Source organism: Trichosurus vulpecula, chromosome 7 (genome assembly GCF_011100635.1).
Source record: "Trichosurus vulpecula isolate mTriVul1 chromosome 7, mTriVul1.pri, whole genome shotgun sequence".
NCBI classification, from domain to species: Eukaryota; Metazoa; Chordata; class Mammalia; order Diprotodontia; family Phalangeridae; genus Trichosurus; species Trichosurus vulpecula.
The window spans coordinates 257,430,010-257,453,628 of record NC_050579.1 but is presented as its reverse complement, the minus strand read 5'-3'; the positions used below and the strand labels follow the sequence as shown (position 1 = coordinate 257,453,628).

Here is a 23,619-nt window from a genome sequence, read left to right as displayed (position 1 = left end):
CACAGCTAAGCGTCCTAGCCGCATTCAGGGCCTCCGGACTCCAGGCCTGCGTTCTATCCAGGGCGCCACCTAGCGGCCACAAGGACACATTCACAAGAGAGGAGTGTCAGGAAAACCCAGGTGGACGAGATGATCCAGGAGGAGGGGGTGGCCCACAGTGGTCAAGGCTGAAAAAAGGTCCAGAAAATTACTTTTACGCCCTCTAACGCCCCCGGAGAAAAGGCCGATTGTCTCAAGCTGCCCCAAGCAAAGACCCCAAACTTTCGTCTCGGACCTTTCCCAGAATACGGTGACGGCACTGACGTCACCTGAAGAACGATTTCCAATCCCAAATGAGGGTTTAGCACGCCGAGGTCCCGTGATTGGAACCGGCCAATCTAGAACGAAGCGGGTTGTTCCAAAAAAAAAAAAAAAAAAAAAAGTCTCGCGTCTTCCTGCTTCCGCCTCCTTCTCGTTTTCCGGCGCTGCTTCTGTCCTGGGCCGCTGCGGCTCGGCTCCCGGCGTGTTTGCGTGCCCGCCCCTTCGCTTCGGGTTGTAGCGGAGCGGGGCTCTGTGCGCGGCCTCTCCACCTTTCCCGCCGCATCCTATCCGCTGTCCGAGTGCGTGGCAGATCGCCCCCCACCCCCCGGCTGTCCCCGCTCAGTCCCGCACCAGGCGAGCTTGGACCCCGTCGAGCACGCCCTAGACCGGCGGCTCGTCCCCAGCACTAGTGTCGGGGCTCGCCCGGCGTCCTTGCCTGGGGCGGGCGGTGCGATGTGCCGCTTCCTGCGCCCTCCCAGAAGCTCGCTGTAGGGAGATTGGGGACTCTCCACCCTGCTTCCCCGGAGCTGGCCCGAGTCTCCCTCCTCCTGCCCTCGGCAGCAGCCATGGCGGCCCCCGATCTGTCCGCGAATCTCCAGGAAGAAGCCACCTGCGCCATCTGTCTGGACTACTTCACGGATCCGGTGATGACCAACTGCGGCCACAACTTCTGCCGGGAGTGCATCAGCCGCTGCTGGGGACAGGCCGAGGGCCCGTACCCGTGCCCGGAGTGCAGGGAGATGTCCCCGCAGAGGAACCTGCGGCCCAACAGACCGCTGGCCAAGATGGCCGAGATGGCCCGGCAGCTGCACCCGCCATCGCCCGTGCCCCAGGGCTTGTGCGGGAAGCACCGGGAGCCGCTCAAGCTCTTCTGCGAGGAGGACCAGGCGCTGCTCTGCCTCGTGTGCGAGCGCGCCCGAGACCACTGGACCCACCGGGTGTCCCCCGTCGAGGAGGCCGCCGAGGACTACAAGGTGAGGCGAAGCCCCCGGGCTGGGGCCGGACGGGAAGCGAACCCGGGAAGAGGAGGTGACTCTTCGGGAGACTCGTGGTTAACAGGATTAGGGGCAGAGCCGGTCCCCTGACCCGGATCGAAGGCAGCCGGGCATGGAAGGGGGAAGGAGCCCCGGGCGCCGCTTCACAGATTAATGGAGCCCGGATCCCTGGGTCTGGGGCGCTGCCCTTCGGGAGGGCCGGGGTGAGAGAACAGCAAATAAACTTAGCTCTGCAGCTCCCTTTGCCAGAGTGACTTTGAAGAGAGTGCACACGCATCCCCCCACCACCATTGGAGATACCTTCGGCAGTTCTTTCTCCGCTTCCTTCTTACCACCTAGAAATATGTCAGGCCTCAGTGATTCCAAAACACCTTGTACCTTCACCTTTTGTCTCTTTTAAAATTTACCTTATAATGAAACTTAAAAAAAAAAAAAACAGTCCATGTACTTCCTCACTGGCCTCCCTGGTAATCTGGTTTTTGTTCCCCAACACTATTTAAGATGGGCGAATGGGGAGGACGTAGGTATTTATTTAGTTCCTTCTGTGTGCCAGGCCTTGTGCTTAGTGGTTTACAGATGCCTCACAACTCTGAGCTAGGTGCTCTTATTATTCCCTATTTTACAGTTGAGGAAACTGAGTCAAAGGCGTTAAGTGACTTGCCCAAGGTCGCACAAGTTTCTATAAGGCCTGACCTCTGTGCAGAACTTACACCTTCGTTCTGAATGTAAGCCCCTAGGGTAGAGATTATTTTGCTTTTTTTACTTTGTTTTCCCCTGGACCTACCACAGTGCCTAGCACATAGTAGGCCACTAATCAATATTTTTTGATTGGTTGATAATTTTCCCTTGATATTACAGATACACTCTCCTTTTGTGACTGATTTATTGTCTTTGTCCCGACTCATCATGTCAAGGTTCTCTCTGTCTCTAATTCTGTTTACTTAAGGAATCATAAGTTACCGCCTATTGCTCCCAAATTTCTTACCTGGATCACAGTTACTCTCCAGATGACTCATTGCCGTCTCAAAGGCAGTATCTCCAAACCTAAGCATTTTCATAAAAACTGCTTCTTCTGATGTTACTTTCTGTCAGCACATGTTCAAAACAGATATTTGCTTTGGTTGATGATAATGTTTAAGATCAAATATCAGTTCTGCTTAGTATTTACAGTTGGTGAAAAATATGAATACTCTGTTTTAGGCACAAATCTACTGGAAACAGTTTTTGTTCATTTAACATTATTCAAAATCCAAACATCTAGCTTAGAGAGAGAAATAGCCCAATTGACAGAGACATATCCCAATTGATGGTGTGTCCCCCTCTGTGTCTTCAAATATCTCTCTCCTCCAAGACAACTTGAAGTAACTTAGGAATTTTGAACAAGGAAGGAAGATATAATATGATTTTTAAAAAGGTTTTTTAGGGTCAGCATTCTAGAACAGCTAGTCAGTTGAGTTTTCGGGAACTCTTCTGGAGAAACAAAACCACTCATCCTTCTTTGACTGCTTTCCTTAAGGGCATTTCCATCTCCTCCCCGCCCCCCCCCCCCCCACTCCCAAGCTAGTCACTGGTGATTCCGTAGTAATCACCAGTTAGGTTTCCTTTAATCAATATCCTCATCCCTTCTGGAAAGGAGAGAGAATACTGCTCAGATTGGTCCTAGTACTCTTCATTCCAGGGGGTGGGGAACCATGATCTCAACTAGACAAGAAGTGCTTTTATTTTGTTTCTACCCTCAATCCAGTTTTTCTTCTTGCCCTATATATTTTCCTAAGGGCAAAAGTCCGGAAAGGATTTTCAGATTATAGAAGTACTTTGATTTTTGAATGAAAAGGGAGGGTTTTAGTATTTTTCTGCAAAGCTTTTTAAACTTGGTCCCAGTCTACTTTTCAGCCTCCCCTTCACACATTCATGATTCCCCTTCACACACACTACAATCCAGCCAAACTGATTCAGGCGTAAAACTTGATTTCCTATTTCTGTAATTTTGTACTCCCTCCTTACTGCTGCCTCTTAGGATCCCTAGTTTTCTTCATGGCATACTGCAAGTGCCATTGTCTACATGAAACTTTTCCTTTTCCTGATCCCCGCGCCGCCCTCCCCAGCTCTTTTGTTGCCTACCCTTTCCTTTCAGATTTCCCAATTTTGCTAATACCATATGTACATGTTACCCTGCCATCCATAGTAGAATTATAGATTTCTCGGGGGCAGGAGGCTATTTCTCTTTTGTCTCTGTATCCCTAGCACCTTCAATTAGCGATTCTTACATGCCCCCTTTGTATGTGCTAGACATTGTGCTAAGTATTGGTACTTAATTACTTGATTGAATTGTGAGAGAGGAATGAAAGAGAAGACTTCATTTACCAAGGCCTGTGTTCTGTTTTGGCAATCATCTTCCTGTCGTTTATTCTGTTCAGTCATTTATTGGCTACCTGTTGCCTTCCAAGGAAAATTGAAACTTTGCTTGATTAATCAAACATTTATCATGTACCTTCTCTATGCCAAGCACTGTTCTGATAGCTAGGGATACAGAGAGAAAGGAATATTCATTGGAGAAATGGAGAAAAATTCAAATGGAGAAAAAAAAATCCTAAGCTCTGGTGAGAAAAATGCAAAAGACATCTGCCCACATAAAGCTTATATTATAATAGGAGGACACAGCACACATAGAGTAGTGGAAACCAGGGAAGAACGCTTTGGTTCTGGAAGTTACAGGGATGGTGTGTGGAAACACTGGGGACGAGATTGTTATACCCCTCCCAGGAACGATGGCAGAGATGATCATGTTTCCATAATTATAAGGCCAAACTCCAAAGGCAGTGACTAGGGAAGAGGATGTCAATTGAAGCAGGACTGGGGCCCATCTGAAACCGTGGGCTGAGTGAGGTAGTCACCAATCTGGATAATGGGACCCCTAGGCCCTGAGTTCCAGAGATGAGTTAAAAGGAAGGAGATTAAGGAGCTCAAGTTCTATGAGAGACTGTATGTATTTAAACACATTGAATACAAAATAATTAAAAAGTAGTTAGGGAGTATTAACATTGTTATATCAGTAAAAAAAGTACCATGTAGGACAGGGCTGTCCAGCCTTAGGTTTTTATTTTGGACAGTCCTGATGTAGAAGGTGCTGCCTGAGCTGTGCCTTGAAGAGAGGAATTCTGTGTGTAGAGGGAGTACATCATGGAACATAGAAATAATAGAAATAAAAGTCCAGTAAACAGATACCAGACTAAACCTTGTATTAAGAAATTGGGCCTGAAACTACAGGGTGGTGGCCATTTGTATAGAGATTAGAGAAGAAATCATAAAACTAAATGACTCTTCCCTAAGGAATAGGGAAGGATTGGGTGCTCCTGTACTGCTGAGGGGTTAATCAGTCTCATCTCTCCTCTAGGGAAAGTTGGAGAAATCACTGGAGCACCTGAGGAAGCAAATGGGAGAAGCTCTGCAGTTTCAGACCCAGGGAGAGGAGACTTGTATTATTTGGCAGGCAAGTGTCTGGAGCTGCCATGGGGTCTTTCCTACTACCTTGACTGGAGGGGAAGGGAGAATGAGAGTAGCAAGACAGGCCAGGGAACCCCCAGGCACAAGCCCTGGAGGATGTGCCTTTGAGGCACTTGCTTAAGTAGGAAGAACAAATGTAACCCAAGTGGGAATGAACAGGGGAAGAGGGAGAAGTGCAGAGGTGACTTAGATCTGAGCTTTCTTCTCCTCTTCTTACTCTACAGAAAATGGTGGAGAGCCAGAAACAGAATGTTACAGCTGAGTTTGATAAGCTTCGACGATTTCTGGCTGAGGAGGAGCAGAAGCTCCTGCAGAAGCTGGATGAGGAAGAGAGTGAGACTCTGCCTAGGCTCAGGGAGAACAAGGCTAAGCTGATTCAGCAGAGCCATTCCTTGGAAGAGCTGATCACAGAGCTAGAGGAAAGATGCCAGCGTCCTGCCTTGGGCTTGTTGCAGGTGAGTCTTAGTTCCTTTTAATTTTAGACGCACAGAGGTTAGAGATGGGAGAGAGCCTGAATGAAATGGATTGTTGGTTTCCCATAGTTAGAACAGGTAGCTTTTTGTAAGTTCCTCTTTTGGACAGCCTGTTCTCTTTCCCTTTCTCATCTCCACCTATCACCAACCCTGTTTGGCATTGCTTATTATTTTGATTGAGATCAGTACTACCTGTGAGAAATGGGGGTGGAGAAAGAAGAGACATGAAAGAAGGGCTGAAGAATTTGGGATCTGGGGAGTGGATTTCAAGAGTTTAGCCAGAAGAGGAGGCTGAGAAAAGGGAAAAGAAATTATAGTCACTGAGCCCCCTCCCAAATACTCATCATATTCTTTAGATAATAAGTGTTTGTTGAATTGAATTTCGTACTCAGCCCCAGTTGCTCAAAAAGAGATTCCCCAGTGCTAAGAACATAGAGATGTGCAGAGGTGAAAATCTATATTCCAGTTTTTGTATATTCTCTTCTTCCTACCCTCATGTCCCATCACACAGTATGGAGGTGATTGTGTAAGTCTGGCCTGTAGATTATTGAGAACTTGTCATTTGAGAATCAGCCCTAGAAGGGGAGGGCACAAGAGAAATGAGAAAGTTCTGCCTACCTATCTCTATAGTGCATGGATATTAGGAAGTATTCTGAACTGGGTATGGCAGGGCAGTCCATTATATTGGAAAATGTAAAAAGATAGCTCAGGTCTCTTAGTTTCTTGCCCTGCCTGGGGGTTATTAGTACCTAGAAGGTCCACTAGATGAGTGATCTCAATGATGTGGGAACTCCTTCCAAAGGTACAGATCACAACCCAACCATTCCTTATCATGTGTAACTCCTATCCATATCCTTCATAAATCTTTTTCCACAAAGGATAATCTCAGTGTGCTGGGGGGTGGGAGGGGGAGGGGGCTGTCTCCTAGAAAGGCACCAGTGAACACAAAGGTTGACTGTTGGCTTGCTTTCATTCATGCTGCATGACCAGCCCAGCTCCTTTTCCAGGAATGACCTTCTCTTCTCTCTACCTCTTTATTGATAATATTTTATAGCATCCTCTCACTCCAACTATGTGCCTCAGCATTGCCCTTCAGGTACAGCTTTAATTTTCTTGAAGCTGTAGTGGTCTGTGACTGGCAGCCATACAGCATCACTAGAAGAATTTCGAAGACAGACATTTAATAATATGGATGTTTGCTTCAGAGAAATGCTTGGAGTTACTGAAAACACAGCTCAGCTTCCCAAAGGCAATCCAATCAATAAGTCAGCAAATATTTATTAAATGCCTGGTATTTTGTCAGGCATTGTTTGAGGCTGTGGGGATACAAAGATAAAAATGAAACAGTCCCTACCCTCAAGCTCTGTGTGTGTGTGTGTGTGTGTGTGTATGTATGTATGTGTGTGTGTGTTTGTTGCACACAAAATAAATACAAGGTGCTTCGGGGAGGGTTCTGTCCTGTGCTTTTTTTTCTACTTCCCTTTATGATCTCATTAACTCTTATGATTTATGATCTTTGTGGTAATGATTCTCAAATCTACCTGTCCTGCCTCAGTCTCTCTGCTGACCTCCAATTTTGCATCTCCACCTGCCTTTCAGACATATCAAACTGAATGTCCAGTAGAATTCATAGTCTTTTCCTCTACACTCTGCCCCATCTCCCTACCCGCTCTGACTTTCCCTGTTACTGTAGGAGGGCAAAACTACCCTCCTAATCACTTAGGCTTGAAACCTAAGCATCATCCTGACTCTATACTGCTCCTTTCCCTCCCTATATACAATCTGTTGCTAAGGCCTATAAATTTTCATTTTTTCAATATGTCTCCAATAAACCCCTTTTTCTCCTCTGACACCGTTATCACTCGGTTGCAGACCCTCATTACCTCATGCCTTGACTGTTGAAATAACTTAATGGTGGGTCTGTTTATCTCAAGTCTCCCCATTCCAAACCATCCTCCATTCAGCCACTAAACTGATCTTCCTAAAATCTGACCATATTACCCTCCCTCACTTCTACTCAGTAAACTCCATTGGCTTCCTATTGCCTCTAAGATCAAATATAAAATCCCCTGGCTTTTTAAGCCCTTCATAGCCTAACCCCATCATACCTTTCCAATCTTCTTAAACCTTGCAACCTAGATTCAGTGACACTGGCTTCCTTGTTATTCCACCAGCAACACACTCCATCCCTGCTCTGGAATTTTCTCTGGCTGTGCCCCATGCCAGGAATGCTCTCCCTGGCTTCCTTTAAGATCCACCTAAACTCCCAGCTTTATAGGAAGCCTTTTTCAGCCCCTCTTAATTCGAGTGCCTCCCCTCTCTTAATTATTTCCTATTTATCTTGCATGTAGCTTGTTTATACGTATTTGTTTGAATATATTTGTTTGCTTATTGTCTCCATTAGATCATGAGCTCCTTGAGGGCAGGGATTGCCTTTTGTCTCTTTTTGTATCCTCAGCAGTTAGCACAGTGCCTGGCACATAATGGGTGCTTAAAATATGTTACTAACTGACTGGAGGGAGGAAGAAATCTCACTAGCAGCTTGTGGTTAGGGGGTTGGGATTTATAAAGGTTTCACATAGAGAGAGTGGTGCTTGCTCTGAGTTTTGAAAGAATTTTAAGAATTGGAGGTGAGGGAGGGAGTTCATTCCAGGCATAGCAAAGCATAGATAGAAGATGGACTGTTATATGTGAGGCACATCAAGAAGGCCTGTTGGGCTAGAGTGCAGGAAGGAGAGCAGTGTATACTAACACTGAAAAGATCGATTGGAGTTAGGTTGTGAAGGGCTTTAAATGGCAAACAGGAGTTCATATTTGATCCTTGAGGCAATAAGGAGCTCCTGGAGTATTTTTGTATAAAGTAGTGGCATGACCCACTCCTTAGAGTGGAATGGATTTGTCAGCTTTCTAGAGAACGGAATAGAGAGGAGAGAGAGCCACATTTGGGTCAAAGAAATCAGTTACAATGCTCTTGGAATATTCCAGGTAAGACATGATAAGGGGCCCAAGTGGGGTTCTGGCCAAGTGAGTAGAGAGAAGGGGGATGTAACGGTGGAACAGAGTGACAAGATTTGGCAGCTGATTGGGTATGTAGAGTTGAGGGAAAGAGAAGAGTTAATGCCAAGGTTGAAAATTTGAGTGATTGGGAAAAGGTAGCGGCCTTGATAGAAATAGAGAAGTCCGTGGAAAGGAGTGTTTTTAGGGAAAGATACAAAGTACTCTTTTGCAGATATTGAGTTTGAGATATCTCTGGGAGGTTCTGTTTACAGTATCCAGGTTAGACTTAAAGATCTAGGGCTAGATTTATAGATCTGGGAATCACCTTCATAGAGATAACAGTTAAATCCATGGGTGAGAATGTATCTAGAGAGAAGAGAAGAGGGCCTAGGATAGAAACTTAGGACATACTCACAGTTAGGAGGCATAAAATGATGATCTAGCAAAGGAAACTGAGAAGGAACAGACTGGTAGAAGGAGAACCAGTAATGAGCAGTGTCTTGAAAACCCAGAGAAAAGAGAGAGTAACCAGGAGGGGATTGATGATCTATACTTCAAATGCTTTAGAAGGACTAGAAATAAGATCGTCAGATTTGATGCTAAGAAATTATTGGTAACTTTGGACAGAACAGTTTCAGTTGGGTGATAAGGTCAGAAATCGCCCCTTTTCTCCCTTCCCCTCCACTCCTGCCCCCCTTCCTTTCCCCCTTCTTCCCCATCCCAGCCTTCCCTCCATCCTTTCTCCTACCTCCCTTCCCCGGCCTAGACGATGTTGTGGTGGAGGCAGAGAAGGCCATGGAGCCCGCTGAGGCGGACATCATGGGGCTGTGCCAGGACATGTTCTCCAAAATGGCCACGTACATGAGGGCAAGTTGCCAGCTACCAGTGAAGACTATAAACTTCTGGAAAATATGAACAAACTGACTAGCTTGAAGTATCTAGAAATGAAAGGTATTGCAGTAAACCTAAGTAGAAACCTAAAGGACTTAAACCAGAAACATGCAGCACTTCAGCCTTATCTGGATCAGATCACTCTAATTGAGGTGCAAGTAGCAGCTCCTGAGCAGGCAGCTTACAAGTTGGATGAGTATTCAAAGAAACTAGAAGCAAAGTACAAGAAGTTAGAGAGAATTCTTTAGCACAAAGACTTTTAACTACAAGAATGTTTTATAAGAGCTGAAATAAGTGGGATGGAACTTATCACTATGCTTCAATTCCTAAAAAGAAGTGGTGCTGCTGATCCAAGGAGAATCCCAGCCCCCACCTCTGGTTGGATGTGTAACTCTGGCTACCCCCACCCCTGCCATGTTTTCCTAAACCTGTACCCCCCAACCTCATCTTATTGCGTGCTTCCTTGTGTGCCCTGTACCAAGGCTTAGAAATCAGGATCAACCCCGTCTAGAGCAGACCCAGACGAGAGACTCTCCCTGTCTCCTCCCTCCCTCTCCCCTAGGCCCTCCCACACCCACCCCTTTCACAACCTGTTCTTGAACTTAAATAATAAATGCCAACATATGATAAGGTCAGAAATCAAATTGCAAAAAGTTGAGGAGTATCTTAGAGAGGAACATTAAAGACATTTCTCTCCTGCCTGGTCCTGCACTCTAATTCAGTTCTGGGTCCATCAAACTCATGAAAGTGGAGGTGGGTGGGGAGGCAGGAGAGGCACTTGTAGAAATAGTGTCTTAAAAGTCTAGCCCACTAAGGTAAAAAAAGAGATTCACCTGAAATAATTAGAGGAATTTAAAAAATTAGCTGATGACTTTTTGCTATTTTTATATCTCTAAGGAATTAGATAATGGACAAAGGTAATTAGCCTCTGATGGACTAGTGAGAATATGGGAGTTCCTCTCCTCCCTGCTCACTGTTGACTTTTTTTTTCTTTCCATAGGATGTCAGAGAAGTACTGCGTAGGTATGTGGTGTCTTTTGCTTCTGTCAGATGGGTGGGTGGGTGGGTGGGAGAGTGGGAGAATGCTCATTGGCTGAGCTAGGTGGGACCTGTACTCACCCTAGGAGTCAGGATGTGAAGTTGCAGCTGCCTGAGGTCGTTTCCATGGAGCTGAGGACTGTATGCAGGGTTCCCGGGCTGGTAGAGATGCTGAGGAGATTCAGAGGTAAGTGAGACACTGAAGTAACCAATATTTTTAGACCTATTGACCTGTAAACACACACATTTCCTTGAACCTAACAGAAGTATATGGAAAGAAGTGACTGATTTGCATTAGGCTCAAGCTTATTGCCTGGTTTCTTTCTGGTCTATTTATCCTCATACTTCTACTGAGTCCATATAGAACATCCTCTGGACATGAATACAAATTCACCTGCTGGGTTACCAGTGAAAAAGTGTAGGCAGGTGACTCACCCCTTCAGTTTTGTACATCTTTAATTCAGCAGACGTTTTTTAACCCCCTGCTTTGTGAGTATTGTGCTTAGGCACTGGGGTGGGAAAAATACAAAGAAGCATATGACAGCATATAGCCGTTCCTGTGGAGTGGAAAGAAGATACCCACACTGTAATTTAAGGCTTCCACATGAAAGTCTAGTGAATGTTAGGGCAAGGGTGGGAAAGATCACTTGTTTCTTGTTTTTCCATAAGCGTGGAAATTTGTTCATATCCATGTGCTCAATTTCTACCCATCTTTTATTTTTTGTAATTTATTTTTTTATTTTTAGTTTATAATACTCAGTTCTACAAGTTTTGGGGTTCCAAATTTTCCCTCCCTTTCTCCCCCTCCCCCAAGACAGCATGTAATCCAATGTAGGTTCTACATATACCTTCACACTGAACTTATCTACCCATCTTTTAAAGCCCAGCTCTCCAGTGCCACTATTTTATAGAAGTCTTTCCTGGTCTTTCAAGTCAGGGATGACCTTTCTACCTTCCAAGTTCACAAAGTACTTGTGTTGTACCTTTCTAAATGCACTTGTGTGTTATTTTTGTATTATCATTGTATTGTCATTATGTTTACATTATATTCTTCTGTAAGTTTCATAGGGGCAGGAACTATGTCTTAGCCAAACTTTATATATCAGTACTTAACATAATACAGTAGTATATTCTTAACCAATTTTATCTTAATAGGGGCAAACATGTTTAATCTTTATTCTACAGTGCCATTTCTGGTTAGAGAGATCAGGAGGGAATGCTTTGGAGAAGAATTGGTTTTCATTCTGGGTCTTGAGGATTGAGCTGGTGAGGAAGCCAGTTTTAGGTGGAAGCAGCAAGGTGAGCAAGGGCACATAGAGTTAAGACATTTCAGGACATATTTTGGATACAAATATAACATGAAAGAAAGTAGTGGGAGATCAGTCAGTCAATGAGCAGTTATTATAAGCAATTTCTATGCACCAGGTCCAGTGCTAGCATTGGGATCCAAACACAAAGAGACCACCCCTACCCTCAAGATGTTTGCATTCTAATAGAAGACCACATAGATAGTGTTGTGGCCATGAAAGGGAATTTTCTTCAGGACAGTTACAGGGTGGTGGGTTGATATATATAAGTCAGTGGATATGCCCTTTCTCGAAATTCTGTAGATTTGGTTACTCTGTTGCTTGTTTTCAGAACATGATGAATAGTAAAGGGCAAAAATGGGGATTGCGCACCCTGTGGCAGGTGGATGATGGAATGGCCTAGATGGACAGGTATGTAAGATGTGAAGGTGAAGCATTTTCTGAATTCTTGGGTCATCCAGATATGATCAACTAAGTGACACTTAGTTTGAACTCATTCAAAACAAAAGTTTAGACTTATTTGGTAGTGTAAGACAGATAAACACAGGAGGGCTGCTAGAACAGGTTCACTCTTGATCTGGTTAGACAAGAAAGACAGCTTCACAGGGGTTAATAATCTAACTTTATTCTAGTCTAGTCTTCTCACAATGGTTGCTGATAATGAGCACAAACTCTTACAGGATTCCCTAATCACCCTTCTTGAAGGGGCTGGTGGGAAGTGGGGGCAGTTACCCCTGCCTCTTGATGGCGTCAATTAAGACAGGTACAACTTGTATATTTCCCTAATTCCCCTCATGCCTCAATAGGGGCCAGTTGAGGCACACACAGCATCCCAGCTTATGCATTTAACCGTAAAGATTTCCCTAGTTCACTGACCAGTGCCCACTTGCTTTATAGGGCATCAGACAAAGAAAGCATATTGCAATAGCCTCCAATTTTACATCACCTCATCCCTGTATCTCACTGTGCAGTCACAGTGGATGTTTACAATTTCAGCACACATGTTTATATTGCTTATCACTATATAATGCTGTACAAGCATGGTGGAAATGTTTTGAACCATGAGCCTGGGAAACAGAAATTGTTATGGCTGTGGATCCTGGGAAACTGCATTCTAAGAAATAATAACAAAAATCCACTTTACACACACTAAAATCCACCTTACATACAGGTAGTAATGAGGTTTTTGAATGAGGTCATGACTTGATTCTGAGCTATACTTTAGGAAGCTTAATCTAGCAGTAATTTGTAGGGTGATTGCTTATAGGAAGAAAGGCCGTGGTTAGGAGGTTAATTGTAGTTAAGTTGTGGCTTTTTATCCTGAACCCCAAGGGGAGCAGAAGACCCTAACTAGAGTTATGGCAGTGGTAGAAGGGATGTGAGTTAGTCGCTGGATATGGGAGAGAAATAACAGGGAGTCGGTTTAGGGGGAAAGGTCAGTTTTGGATGTGTTGAATTTGATTTGTTGATCCAGGTGGAAATATTCAGGAGAGAGTTAGGAAGGATGTGATGGTCAAACTCAGGAGAGAAATTGGTGGTAGATGTGATGTTTGAAGCAACTAGAATGGCTGAGTTAACAAGCAAAAGGGGTAAAGACAGATTAAAATAGCATAATGGGAAATTCTATCATTTAGTGTTTAGGAAAATGAGTTTGTGAAAAAGAGACACAGGGGTCAGAGAAAAGGACTCTTAAGAGAACCCAGGATGGAGATTAGTTAAAAGATGCAGAGGGTCGTCAATGTCAAATGAAGCAGAGTAGATGAGAAAATAGCTGCTGGATTTGGGAATTGGGAGGTCCAGGAGTTTGAGAGAAGGGAGTGGTGACAGAAACAAGATTAAAAAAATAAGAGTAGATTAGTCCTAACAAGTTAGTCATTAAGAGGCAAAAGGGAGAGAAAGAGTAAAGGGAGGAGTAGCAAGATGGACGGGTTTTTTAGGCTAGAGAGAATTGAAAATTCAAGGGGAAAATGGGATCAGTGGTACCAAAGAACATGGGAAGGAATGTTAGTGAGAGGTTTTAAAGATGATAGGATCTAGGAAAAGAGTCCCAGGACACAAAGGGAGAATTAACCTTGGAAAAGAGGAGATTCACTTCTTTTTCTGAGTCAGGAGGAAAGAAATGAAAATACAGAGAAATTTTGAAGAGGAATGTTGAGAAGTTTACATTTGATTGACATCTTTTCTGTCCTCAGAGGAAATTTCAGAGAGCAGAAAGAGGAAGGGTAGAGGGACAACAGGCACAAGCCAAGGATACAGCACTGAAGCAGATGTTTAGGAAGAAAGAGAAGTGATAGTTGGAAGAGTTGGTTGGTGGATTTTCTGAGTCAGATGCCATGATCCATTCCCTTCTTTGGGGATCTGTTTGATCTTATAACTGGGAGCAAATGAGAGCAAGATAGATTGACCAACAGCTGAGGAAGAAAGTAAGGGACAGAACTATCTTAAAATTATCTAGAGGCAAATACAATCAAAGATTCTGAAGACACTTGCTGTCCATCTCCAGCCCAACAATCTTTCCCTGGTTTATGTACCTTTAAGCAGCCTTAGTTCTAGGTGGTTTCACCCACTACAATGGAGAACTCCAGAAGCCATTTTTCAGTAACATCTTATACCCTGCAGATGGGCCTAAGGTAAATAAAGCTTTGAGGAAATGGAAGAAATTACCCCATGAGGAAACAGTAAAAAATAAAATCTGAATTATTTAATCTGGAGGGAAAATGGCTTCAGAGGCTTTTTCTTCTTGGATGTGTGATTTTGTCAGTGTGTGCATTCCATCCAGCAATGTAAATTATAATCACTCTACAACTTAAACTTTGATTTTAGCAGTTGCGGTGTCAGAAAAAAAAATGACTTAATTGCCAGTATTATGTACTTTTTTGTACTTGACTATAGTGGAATTTTTTGATGATTCCTGGGTATAATAGCAATTTAGAGTTGAAGATCTTTCCCACCTTTTGATGGTCCATGTGACCTGCTTACATCACAGGAAGCCTAAGTCACTTGTGGTAGGAGGAGCTTCCTGACAGGAAAAGGAAGTTATGGCACAGAAAATGCAGAGAGAGAGCTGTTGTGGCTGTGAATGGCCATCGTGACTGTTAGAGCTGAGGTAAAGCAAGTCGGCCTCTGATAGATGAACGGCTGACTTAGCTGCGCTGCGAGTTTGTTTTGGGAAGACCCCAGCAGGGGGTCCGAGAGGTTTTGGGATGGCGAAGCTCCAGGTGTTACTTGTGTGGGATGTTTTTCTGCTGTGATAGACTGGATAAATGGCTTGTGGGGTCTGGTTCTTTGCTGTCTGAATAAATGGTTTACTTCTTCTCCCTTCTATGTGGAGAGTCTCTGTGATACAGAACCACATAGGCATTTTGACAGTTATTATTGCCTTACTGATCCATTGGGTTACATGTAAAATAAGATTGGATTCCTCTGAACTCTCAAATTATGTTTTTCTAATCACTCTGAATGTCTAATAGTTAAGTAACTCGTTCAGTGTCCCTCTCCATCTCAACTGATTCTCTTTGAGACTGAATTAAGTATATCATTCCTTGTCCCCTCAAACACAAATGGTCTCAAAGTTCATTCAGCTTCTCGATTCTTTTTGTGTGTAGCTTTTTTGGTGGAGCACTAGTACATTGATTTTGTTAGTACAAAGACTTTTTAATTTTATGTAATCAAACCCATTTTATCTTTTGTGATCCTCTTTATCCCTTGTTCAGTCATAATCCATATTCCAAATTCATATCCATATCAAATTCATATCCATATTCATATTCCAAAGGTAATCCTTTGCTTTTCTAATTTTTTTAAGGTAACACATTTTTATATTAATCTCTCGCCCATTTATGCCATCCCCATTGAGAAATTAGAAAAAACAAACAGAAATCTTTTATTGCATATCTGGATAAAATTTCCTACATAGGCTATGTCTGCAAATGCATTTATCTTGCTTGATTTTAAGTTCATCACTGCTTTCTCAGGAAGTGAGTGGTGTGTTTCATCTTCATTCTTTTGGAGTCAATATTTATTATTGCATTGATCGGACTTAATCTATTATTACCTCTCTTTTTTCTTGTGTGTGTTTTAGCCAACAAACAAGAAATCTAATAGCTTTTCCTGGAACTCTGTATTCTAATGTCTGTCTTACATGAATTTACTCCCTCAACATCTCCAAAATCCCAAGATTCCTTCACGGCTCAGTTTAGGTACCACCTTATACTTGAAGGCTTTCCTGATTGTTACTGTTTCCTCTTTCATTAGTTTATCTTGTATTCATTCATCTGTGTAGATAGTAAGCACCATGAGGGCAGAAACTAGTTCAGTTTTGTCTTTTTACCTCCAGTGCCTAACACAGTGCCTTCTCTGTATATCAGTTTAATAAATGTTTGTTGAACTAAATTTTGAGGATTTGATGTGGAAGGACCAACATGATGTCACATAAGACTTGAGTTTTATCAAGTCTTAGTTCTCCTTGTAAATGGGGTTCATAATATCTACACTTCCCCTTATAAAATGAAGATTATAATACCTGCAATTTCCCATACCTCATACGGTTGTTATGAAGGAGCATTATAATACTAACATCATTATTATTATCTTTTGATGCCCAATAAAAGCAGAATACTGCTGAGTCGGATTTGCTTACAACCTAACTCATTTTAGCCATTCTTATGTTCTGAGACCTAAGAATGGCTCTTGGCTTCTCTCTACAGGAGATGTGACTCTGGATCCAGATACAGCAAATCCTGAACTGGTCCTCTCTGAAGACGGGAGAAGTGTTAGACGGGGGGACATACGGCAAGCATTGCCTGACAGCCAGGAGAGATTTGATCCTGGTCCTTGTGTGCTTGGTCGTGAAAGCTTCACTTCTGGGAGACACTATTGGGAGGTGGAGGTTGGGGAGAGGGTTAATTGGGCTCTGGGAGTTTGTAAAGAAAATGTGAACAGAAAGGAGACAGGGGAATTGTCTGCTGGCAATGGATTCTGGATCCTGGTGTTCTTTGGAAACTATTACTATTCTCCTGACCAGACCTTCATTCCGCTTAGAGAGGCTCCCCGGCGAGTAGGGATTTTTCTGGATCATGAGGCTGGACATATCTCATTTTATAGCGTAACTGATGGATCCCTCTTATTCATGTTCTCCCAGGTAACCTTCTCTGGGACACTAAGGCCCCTTTTCTCCCCCTTATCCTGTAGCCCAATCCCTATGACCATCTGCCGGGTAATAGGAGGAGGTGAGGAATCTTTTACCTCTTGAATCCTCTGACATTTTGGCTCAACCCATCTTTTGTGATCAGGAAGTCATAAGTTGCCCAGGCGCCTTACAGTTCCAGAGCTACTCCTTTCCCTTCGTCTCAGCAGTTCAAAAGGATGTGGAGATTATAAAGAAAGAGATCTTTTTTATTTTAAGCTCGTGAATATGGACTCTATACCACTGAGATAAATAGTTTGGTGCCAAAATATTAAGCCTTCCAAATTTATATGCACCCTACCCAAATCATTGGTTTTTCTCCAACAATATCCCAAGTGGTGCAAGGGAAAGATTTTTGAGATGAGCCTTGCAATCAGGATTCTAATCCTGACTTTTCTACAAGGTAGATTTGTGATCTTGGGACAGATCATTAATCTCTGGATTTTGTGGTGAAACATTTAGACCAGATAATGTTTGAGGTCCTCAGTGTCTTTGTAATGTTCTCATTTTCACACCAAGTGTCAAAAACTATCTTTAGATGCAAAGAAATCTTGAGAGTTTTAGTATGAGCATCAGTGTGATTGGGGGCTGGGCTACTGAAATATCTTTTTGGGCCTAGTGTTGCTACAGGAATCCTGAGGGTCCTTGATTTTACCAAACCAGACCTTCCTGTGGAGAAAAGCCACAGACATAAACCTAGAAACCAGGTGTCAGCTGCTCCAGACTCAGCTTTGACATAAGTGAGTTAACTCTCTAGCAAGTCACTTAACCTCCTTGGTATTCAGTTTCCTCACATACTAGAAGCATTAGATTATTTCAGAGGGTACTTTCTGCTTTAGAAGTCATTCATCTTGAATAATCAAGATAGGATATAAGGCCAAAGGAGTCTTCCATAAAGATAATAGGTATGTAGATAGCTATTATCTTTTTATCTAAATACTATATAAAAGACATTTATATGGGGAATAAGCGTTTACGTAGTGGCCACTATGTGCAAGGCACTATACTAAGCACTTTACAGTTATTATTTCATTTGGGCTTCACAGCAATCTTGTGATGTAGGTGTTATCCCCATTTACAGTTGAGGAAACTGAGGCAGCTAATAATGCTGGATTTCAAATGAAGTATTCTGACTTTTAGCCCAGCGCTCGATCCACTATGCCACCTACCTGCTTTACATGCATTATTGTATTTGTTCCTCACAACCTTATGAAGCAGGTAGTATGAAAGTAAGGATTCTATCTCAGACTTGCTTCAGGTGTTAAGCTAGTTAACCTCAGAGCTGGAACTTAACCAAGGTTATCTGAATAAAAATAGTGTTCTTTTGACTACCATGTCTAAAGACACAAGGACTTTTCAATTTAGGAAGACATGTTAAGATAGAAGCCCCCCAAATTATGCATAGATTGAACTTGGACTTGGTCACCAAACTCTGGTATATCATAGAAGGGAAGTGCTTATTTGGTACATTCGAGGACCAAGGCTGGATTTGACATCAGGTCTTCCTGCCCTCTCTTAAGAGGTAGTACAGACTGAAAATAAAAAAATATACGTGGGAAAACAGTATTTCAGTAAGTAGGTAGAGACCAGATAGGTTGCAAAGGGCAGCTAGGTTATTTAGTACACATTGCTAAATTTTGAGTTTAACACCAAGAACTGGCCTTTCCCAATATTTGAATCATCAGTGATGATTCTAGATTGGATGAACCACAGGCCTAACACAGGATGGATGATAAGATCACAAATTGAGGCTGCAGGGGAACTTAGAGGACATTTAGTTTGATCTCATTTTCCAAATAAGGCAACTGAGGCCTGGACATTCAGTTACATGTCCAAGGGGAACGGGTAGTAAAACAGGGATGTGAACCAAAACTTTTGACTTGAAATCTAGGACTTTACACTTGCCACACATTTTTAGAACTTGAAGCAGTCATTCAATTTACCTAGGTTAGGCAATTGCCGTGCATATCAAATTGGTCTGAAACTCTGATCTTTTGTGACATCCATTGTAAAGCTACGGCCAAGATGGTGATGAATGTACGATGAAATATACATGGGACCTGTTGTCCAGAGAACCAGTTTCAAGTCCCAGTTTGCCACTAATTGAGTGATCTTGGACAGGCCACTTCACTTCTCTGGCCTCAGTTTCCTCAATTCTAAAATGAGAAAGTTGGACTCATCAATATTTGCTCACTCAGTCTGTGCATGGACTGGTAAAATACCTAATTCTCTATTGCACATTCAAAATTATATAAGCCTACAACATGTATTTCAAGATTCTGTCCTTGAAAGAGGCAGGTTAAAATGATTTATTAACTGTTGACCCTCCTTATATCTTCTTTTGACTTGGTAGGTGGTTGAACTTTAAAAAAACATTTACACAACTCCTTAAAAAGTATAATTGGCTAAATACAAAGGAAAGTACAAAAGCTAATTGAGGAAAACAACTTAAAAGTTAGAATTGGGCAAATGGAAGCTAATGATCAAGAATCAAACAAATTCAAGAGAATGAAAGAAAATGTAGAATACCTCATGGGAAGAACCACTGACCTGCAGGAGGGACAGTGTCAGAATCATTGGACTACCTGAAAGCCATAATCAAAAGGAGGTCCTACCCAGCAAAATTAAGCATAATATGTCAAGGGAAAAAATGGTCATTCAATGAAATAGAAGGATTTCAAGCTTTTATAAAGAGAAGACCAGAATTAAACCAAAAATATGGTCTCCAATATCAAGACCCAAGAGATATATAAACAGGTTAAAAAAAAGGAAAGAGATTAAGTAGAACTAAACTATGTCCCTACATGGCAACATATTTGTAATTCTAAAAATTGTATGGGACAGCTAGAAGGAATATGCATAGACAGGGTACAGGTGTAAGGTGAATTCATGGGAATGACAAAAAATGAAGGGATGAGAAAGAGGAGCACACTGGGTGCAGAAGGAAGGAAGAGGTAGAATGGGATAAATTTTTGTTACTGGAGGGGAAGTTGGGAGGGTGGGTGATAGGCATTGCTTGACCTTTACTCTCATCGGTATTGGCTGAAAGAGAATAATACATACAATCAGCTGAATACAGAAATTTATCTTACCTGACAGGAAGTAGGGGGGGAAAGAGATTAGGTAAAGGGGTGGGGGGGGTGGTGGAGTGACAGAAGGGAAGGCAGATGGGGGGAGGTGGTGGACAGAAAACACTGGTAGGAGGGAAAGGGAGAAAGAAGAGGAAAAATAGGTTGGAGCAAAATACACAGTAATCGTAACAGAACTGGATGAACTTGAAACAGAAGCAGATATTGGGGAAGCAAAAGCCAGAATCTTACAATTTGTTGTTTAGAAGGAATACACTTGAAGCAAAGAGACACAGTAAAGGTAAGGGACTGGAGCAGAATCTGGTTTGTGCTGAAGTAAAAAAAAGCAGGGGTAACACTCTTGATCTCAAAGTAAAAGCAAAAATAGACCTAATTATTATATTAAAATGAAAAGCTTTTGGATAAACAAAACCAATGCAACCGAGATTTGAAGTAAAGCAGAAAGCTGGGAAACAATCTTTATAGCAAGTGTCTCTGATAAAGGCCTCATTTCTCAAATTTATAAAAATACAAGCCATTCCCCAATTGATAAATGCAGTTTTCAGGTGAAATCAAAGCTAAATAGCCATATGAAGAAGTGCTCTAAATCACCTGTTTAGAGAAATAAAAACTCTTGAAGTACCACTTTGTACCTATCAGATTGACAAATATGACAAAAAAGGAAAATGGTAAATATTGGAAAGGATGTAGGAAAATTGGGACACCAATGCACTGCTGGTGGAGTTGTGAACTGATCCAACCATTCTGGAGAGCAATTTGGAACTATGCCCAAAGGGCAGCCAGACTGTATACCCTTTGATCCAGCAACACCACTACTAAGTCTTTATCCCAAAGACATCACAAAGAAAAAGAGAAAGGACTTACATGTGCAAAAATACTTATGGCAGCCCATTTCGTGGTGGCAAAAAATAGAAATTGAGGGGATACCCATCAATTGGAATGGCTGAGCAAACAATGGAATACTGTCATGCAATATGAAATAATGAACAGGCACATTTCAGAAAAACCTGGAAAGACACAAACTGATGCAAAGTAAAATGAGCAGAACCAGGAAAACATCGTACACAGTATCAGCAGCATTATATGATGATCAAGTACGACTCAGCTCTTCTCAGCAGCACCATGGTGCGAGACAAGTACAAAGGACTCAAGAAGGAGAATGCTATCCACATCCATTTAAAGAACTCATGGAGTCTGAATGGAGATGGAAGCAGATTTTTCACTTTATTCTTTTTTCATTTTTTTCTTTTCTGTTTCTTTCACAACTATGACTAATATGGAAATATTTTACATGATAACACATATAACATCGAATTGCCGACCCTTTTCAGAAAAGGAGGGGTGAGAGGGAGGGAGAAAAATGTGGAATACAAAATCTTTTAAAACGAATGCTAAAAGTTGTCTTGACATGTATTTGAGGAAAAAGTACTATTTAAAAAATAAAAAGGAAAAAAGTTTACAGCTGGTGTAATGATGAATTTCCTTCAGACTTGACTCAGGATCTTGTTTAGCAGACATAAAGTCAGGCCAACACCTAAAAGCCTTGCCATAACTTGTACTTTACAGGATAGAAACATGCACTCCTGGTATTCTAAATGTGAGATGCTTGAGCAAATAGTGCCTTTTACCGCTAGAGGAATTAAATCATTGTTAACATCCTTCCTGGGAAAATAACCATGCGATAAATTAAATGCAGGTTCTCTTTGGAGAGGCAAATAAAGTCTAAAAGTAAACAAGAAACACTTCATGGGACTCTTGGTCATCTCCCTTTACTATGTCTTTGACAAGCAGAAACAAAATGAACTTTGTAAAGGTATTTGCAGTTTATCTGTTGCAGGGGATAGGAGTGGTAAAGAATTGTGCAAAGAACTTAGAGCCTGACTTTAACGCAAAGGTTGGCCCAGTTTTGGTGAAGTTATAAATTAGCACAGGCATCCTAGAACTAATGCCTCAGAAAACCTGTAAGCCTACACTGGGCCTATTCCTCAGAGATGAAAGAACAAAAGGACCTATAAATGTAAACATTTAGCAGCTCCTTTTAGGGTTTCAAAGAACTGAAAACTAGAGAATGCCTGTAAATTGGAATGGCTAAACAAATTATGGTACATGAATAACATGTAATATGTTATTGTATCACAATGTGATATGAGTATTGCGGTACTATTGTAGTTTGAGAAGAACCTGGTAAGATGTGTATGAACTGAGGTAGAAGGAAGTGATAGAACCAGAACAGATTATAACAGCATGGTAAAGACAACAGTTTTAAATCAACACAATGACCAACTGATTCCATGAGACTGATGGTGAACTCTGCTGTCTGATAGAAGGGAAAGATTCAAGATGAATCATGAGACATGAAATCTTGGACCATGACTAATGTGGGAATTTGCTTGACTACATATTTACTACATGGGTGTTTTTGTTTTTTTAACTATATTACATTCATCTTTACTACATGGGTAAGTTGAGATAGGAAATGAAATCAGCCAAATGTTTAAAGAATACTCAAACTTCACCATAGGCCATACTTTATTCAAGAAAGAGTTACAATATGCTAGACATCAAGGCTGTCCAACCTTAGGTTTTTATTGAAACAATAGATAATATATTTTGATTTGCCATTTTAGTGAGAGCTCTGCAGTAGCTTGGGCTCGTTTACTAAAGCATTTGTGTAAATTTCTATGCTTGTAGGCGGGCCGCATGAATCGCACTGCATTTTGGACAGCCCTGCTATACATGACAAACACTGAATATTCTAATGAATCTGTGATCTCATTGATAGGGATATTCATTCTTATACTGAACACAGTCTATCCATGCCTGCCCATCTTGTTTGACTCTCTTTCCATGAACTCACTAGAAGGGGTCTGCTTTACTTGCTAGACATCTTTAGATCTCTTTGAATACTAGTGCAGCCTTTACTGTGTGTGTTTGGTTCCACCTCTAACACCTGGTTGTAACCCTATACAAGTCACTTAGCCTCTCAAGGATCCCAAGCAACTCTTAAATTGCAAGAGAAGGTAGCAATCTGCATTAGTAATGTAATAAAAAGTCCTAATTAAATATGTGTATAGCCCTGTTGTAAAAACTATGTCTTTATGCATCTCTACCCCAGGGCTGGAGTTTAGCTCAGTCAGTCTCGCCTCCCCCACCAAAGGGACATTCAGGCTTTTCTTGAATTATGGTTCATATCCCTACTTCGTAACAGATTTCCAGGGAATATTTTCTAAAGTTTTGTATAAATTATGGTGTGTATCTAGGGTCCATCCCTAAAAGGATTAAGATCCTTTCTAGAAAGATAATTAAATGTGGTAGATAGCAGGTTTAAGATGGCTGCTTGCTTCACCAAAAAAAAAAGTTTAATATATAAAAAGCTCCTAAGTACTCATGAACATTCGCTTAAGAAATAGTAATAAAACAAAAAGTTCATAACAGCCCATCATCTCCATAATACTTTCTTGAGAGGTAAAGAATCCAGGGAAACACTCTGGCACATATTTCACTTTCATCTCAGTCCGCACCATCTGAGCAAAAAGTTAGTCATTGTCTTCTGGTCAGCCAAACATTCACAGCAGTAGCCATCTTCTCAAGGTTGTACAGAAATCTGGATCTCACTCTGGGCATCACTCATGATTGCTGTTAAGTTACCTGTGCTCAGAGAAAGAGGCAGCTAGAAACAAGATTTATTGAGAGTCATCAGAGAAGCACATATACTCATTGCTATGTGTATACAGCTGTCAAAGCTGCTGCGAGGAGGAGGGGAAATACCCTTTTCACTAAAGGAGAGTTCCAACAAGGTTGAAGAGAGGAAGTTGTTTTTCCTTTTAAGTCTGAATGGGT

The 23,619-nt window shown here is 42.0% G+C and overlaps 1 protein-coding gene across 2 annotated transcripts; it reads left to right on the top strand.

The window, feature by feature from the left end:
• The first annotated feature begins 786 nt into the window (after positions 1-786).
• Positions 787-19,649, top strand: LOC118856830 (E3 ubiquitin-protein ligase TRIM11-like). Of its 2 annotated transcripts, none has more exons than XM_036767356.1 (6): positions 787-1,274; positions 4,690-4,785; positions 5,024-5,254; positions 10,161-10,183; positions 10,288-10,385; positions 16,212-19,649. In XM_036767356.1, exons 1-6 carry the CDS (start codon positions 867-869, stop codon positions 16,754-16,756), a joined length of 1,401 nt encoding a protein of 466 aa, XP_036623251.1. In that variant the 5' UTR covers positions 787-866; the 3' UTR covers positions 16,757-19,649. The 2 variants fall into 2 exon arrangements, with proteins under 2 accessions (XP_036623251.1, XP_036623250.1); XM_036767355.1 differs by having other exon boundaries at positions 10,285-10,385.
• Positions 19,650-23,619: the final 3,970 nt, after the last annotated feature.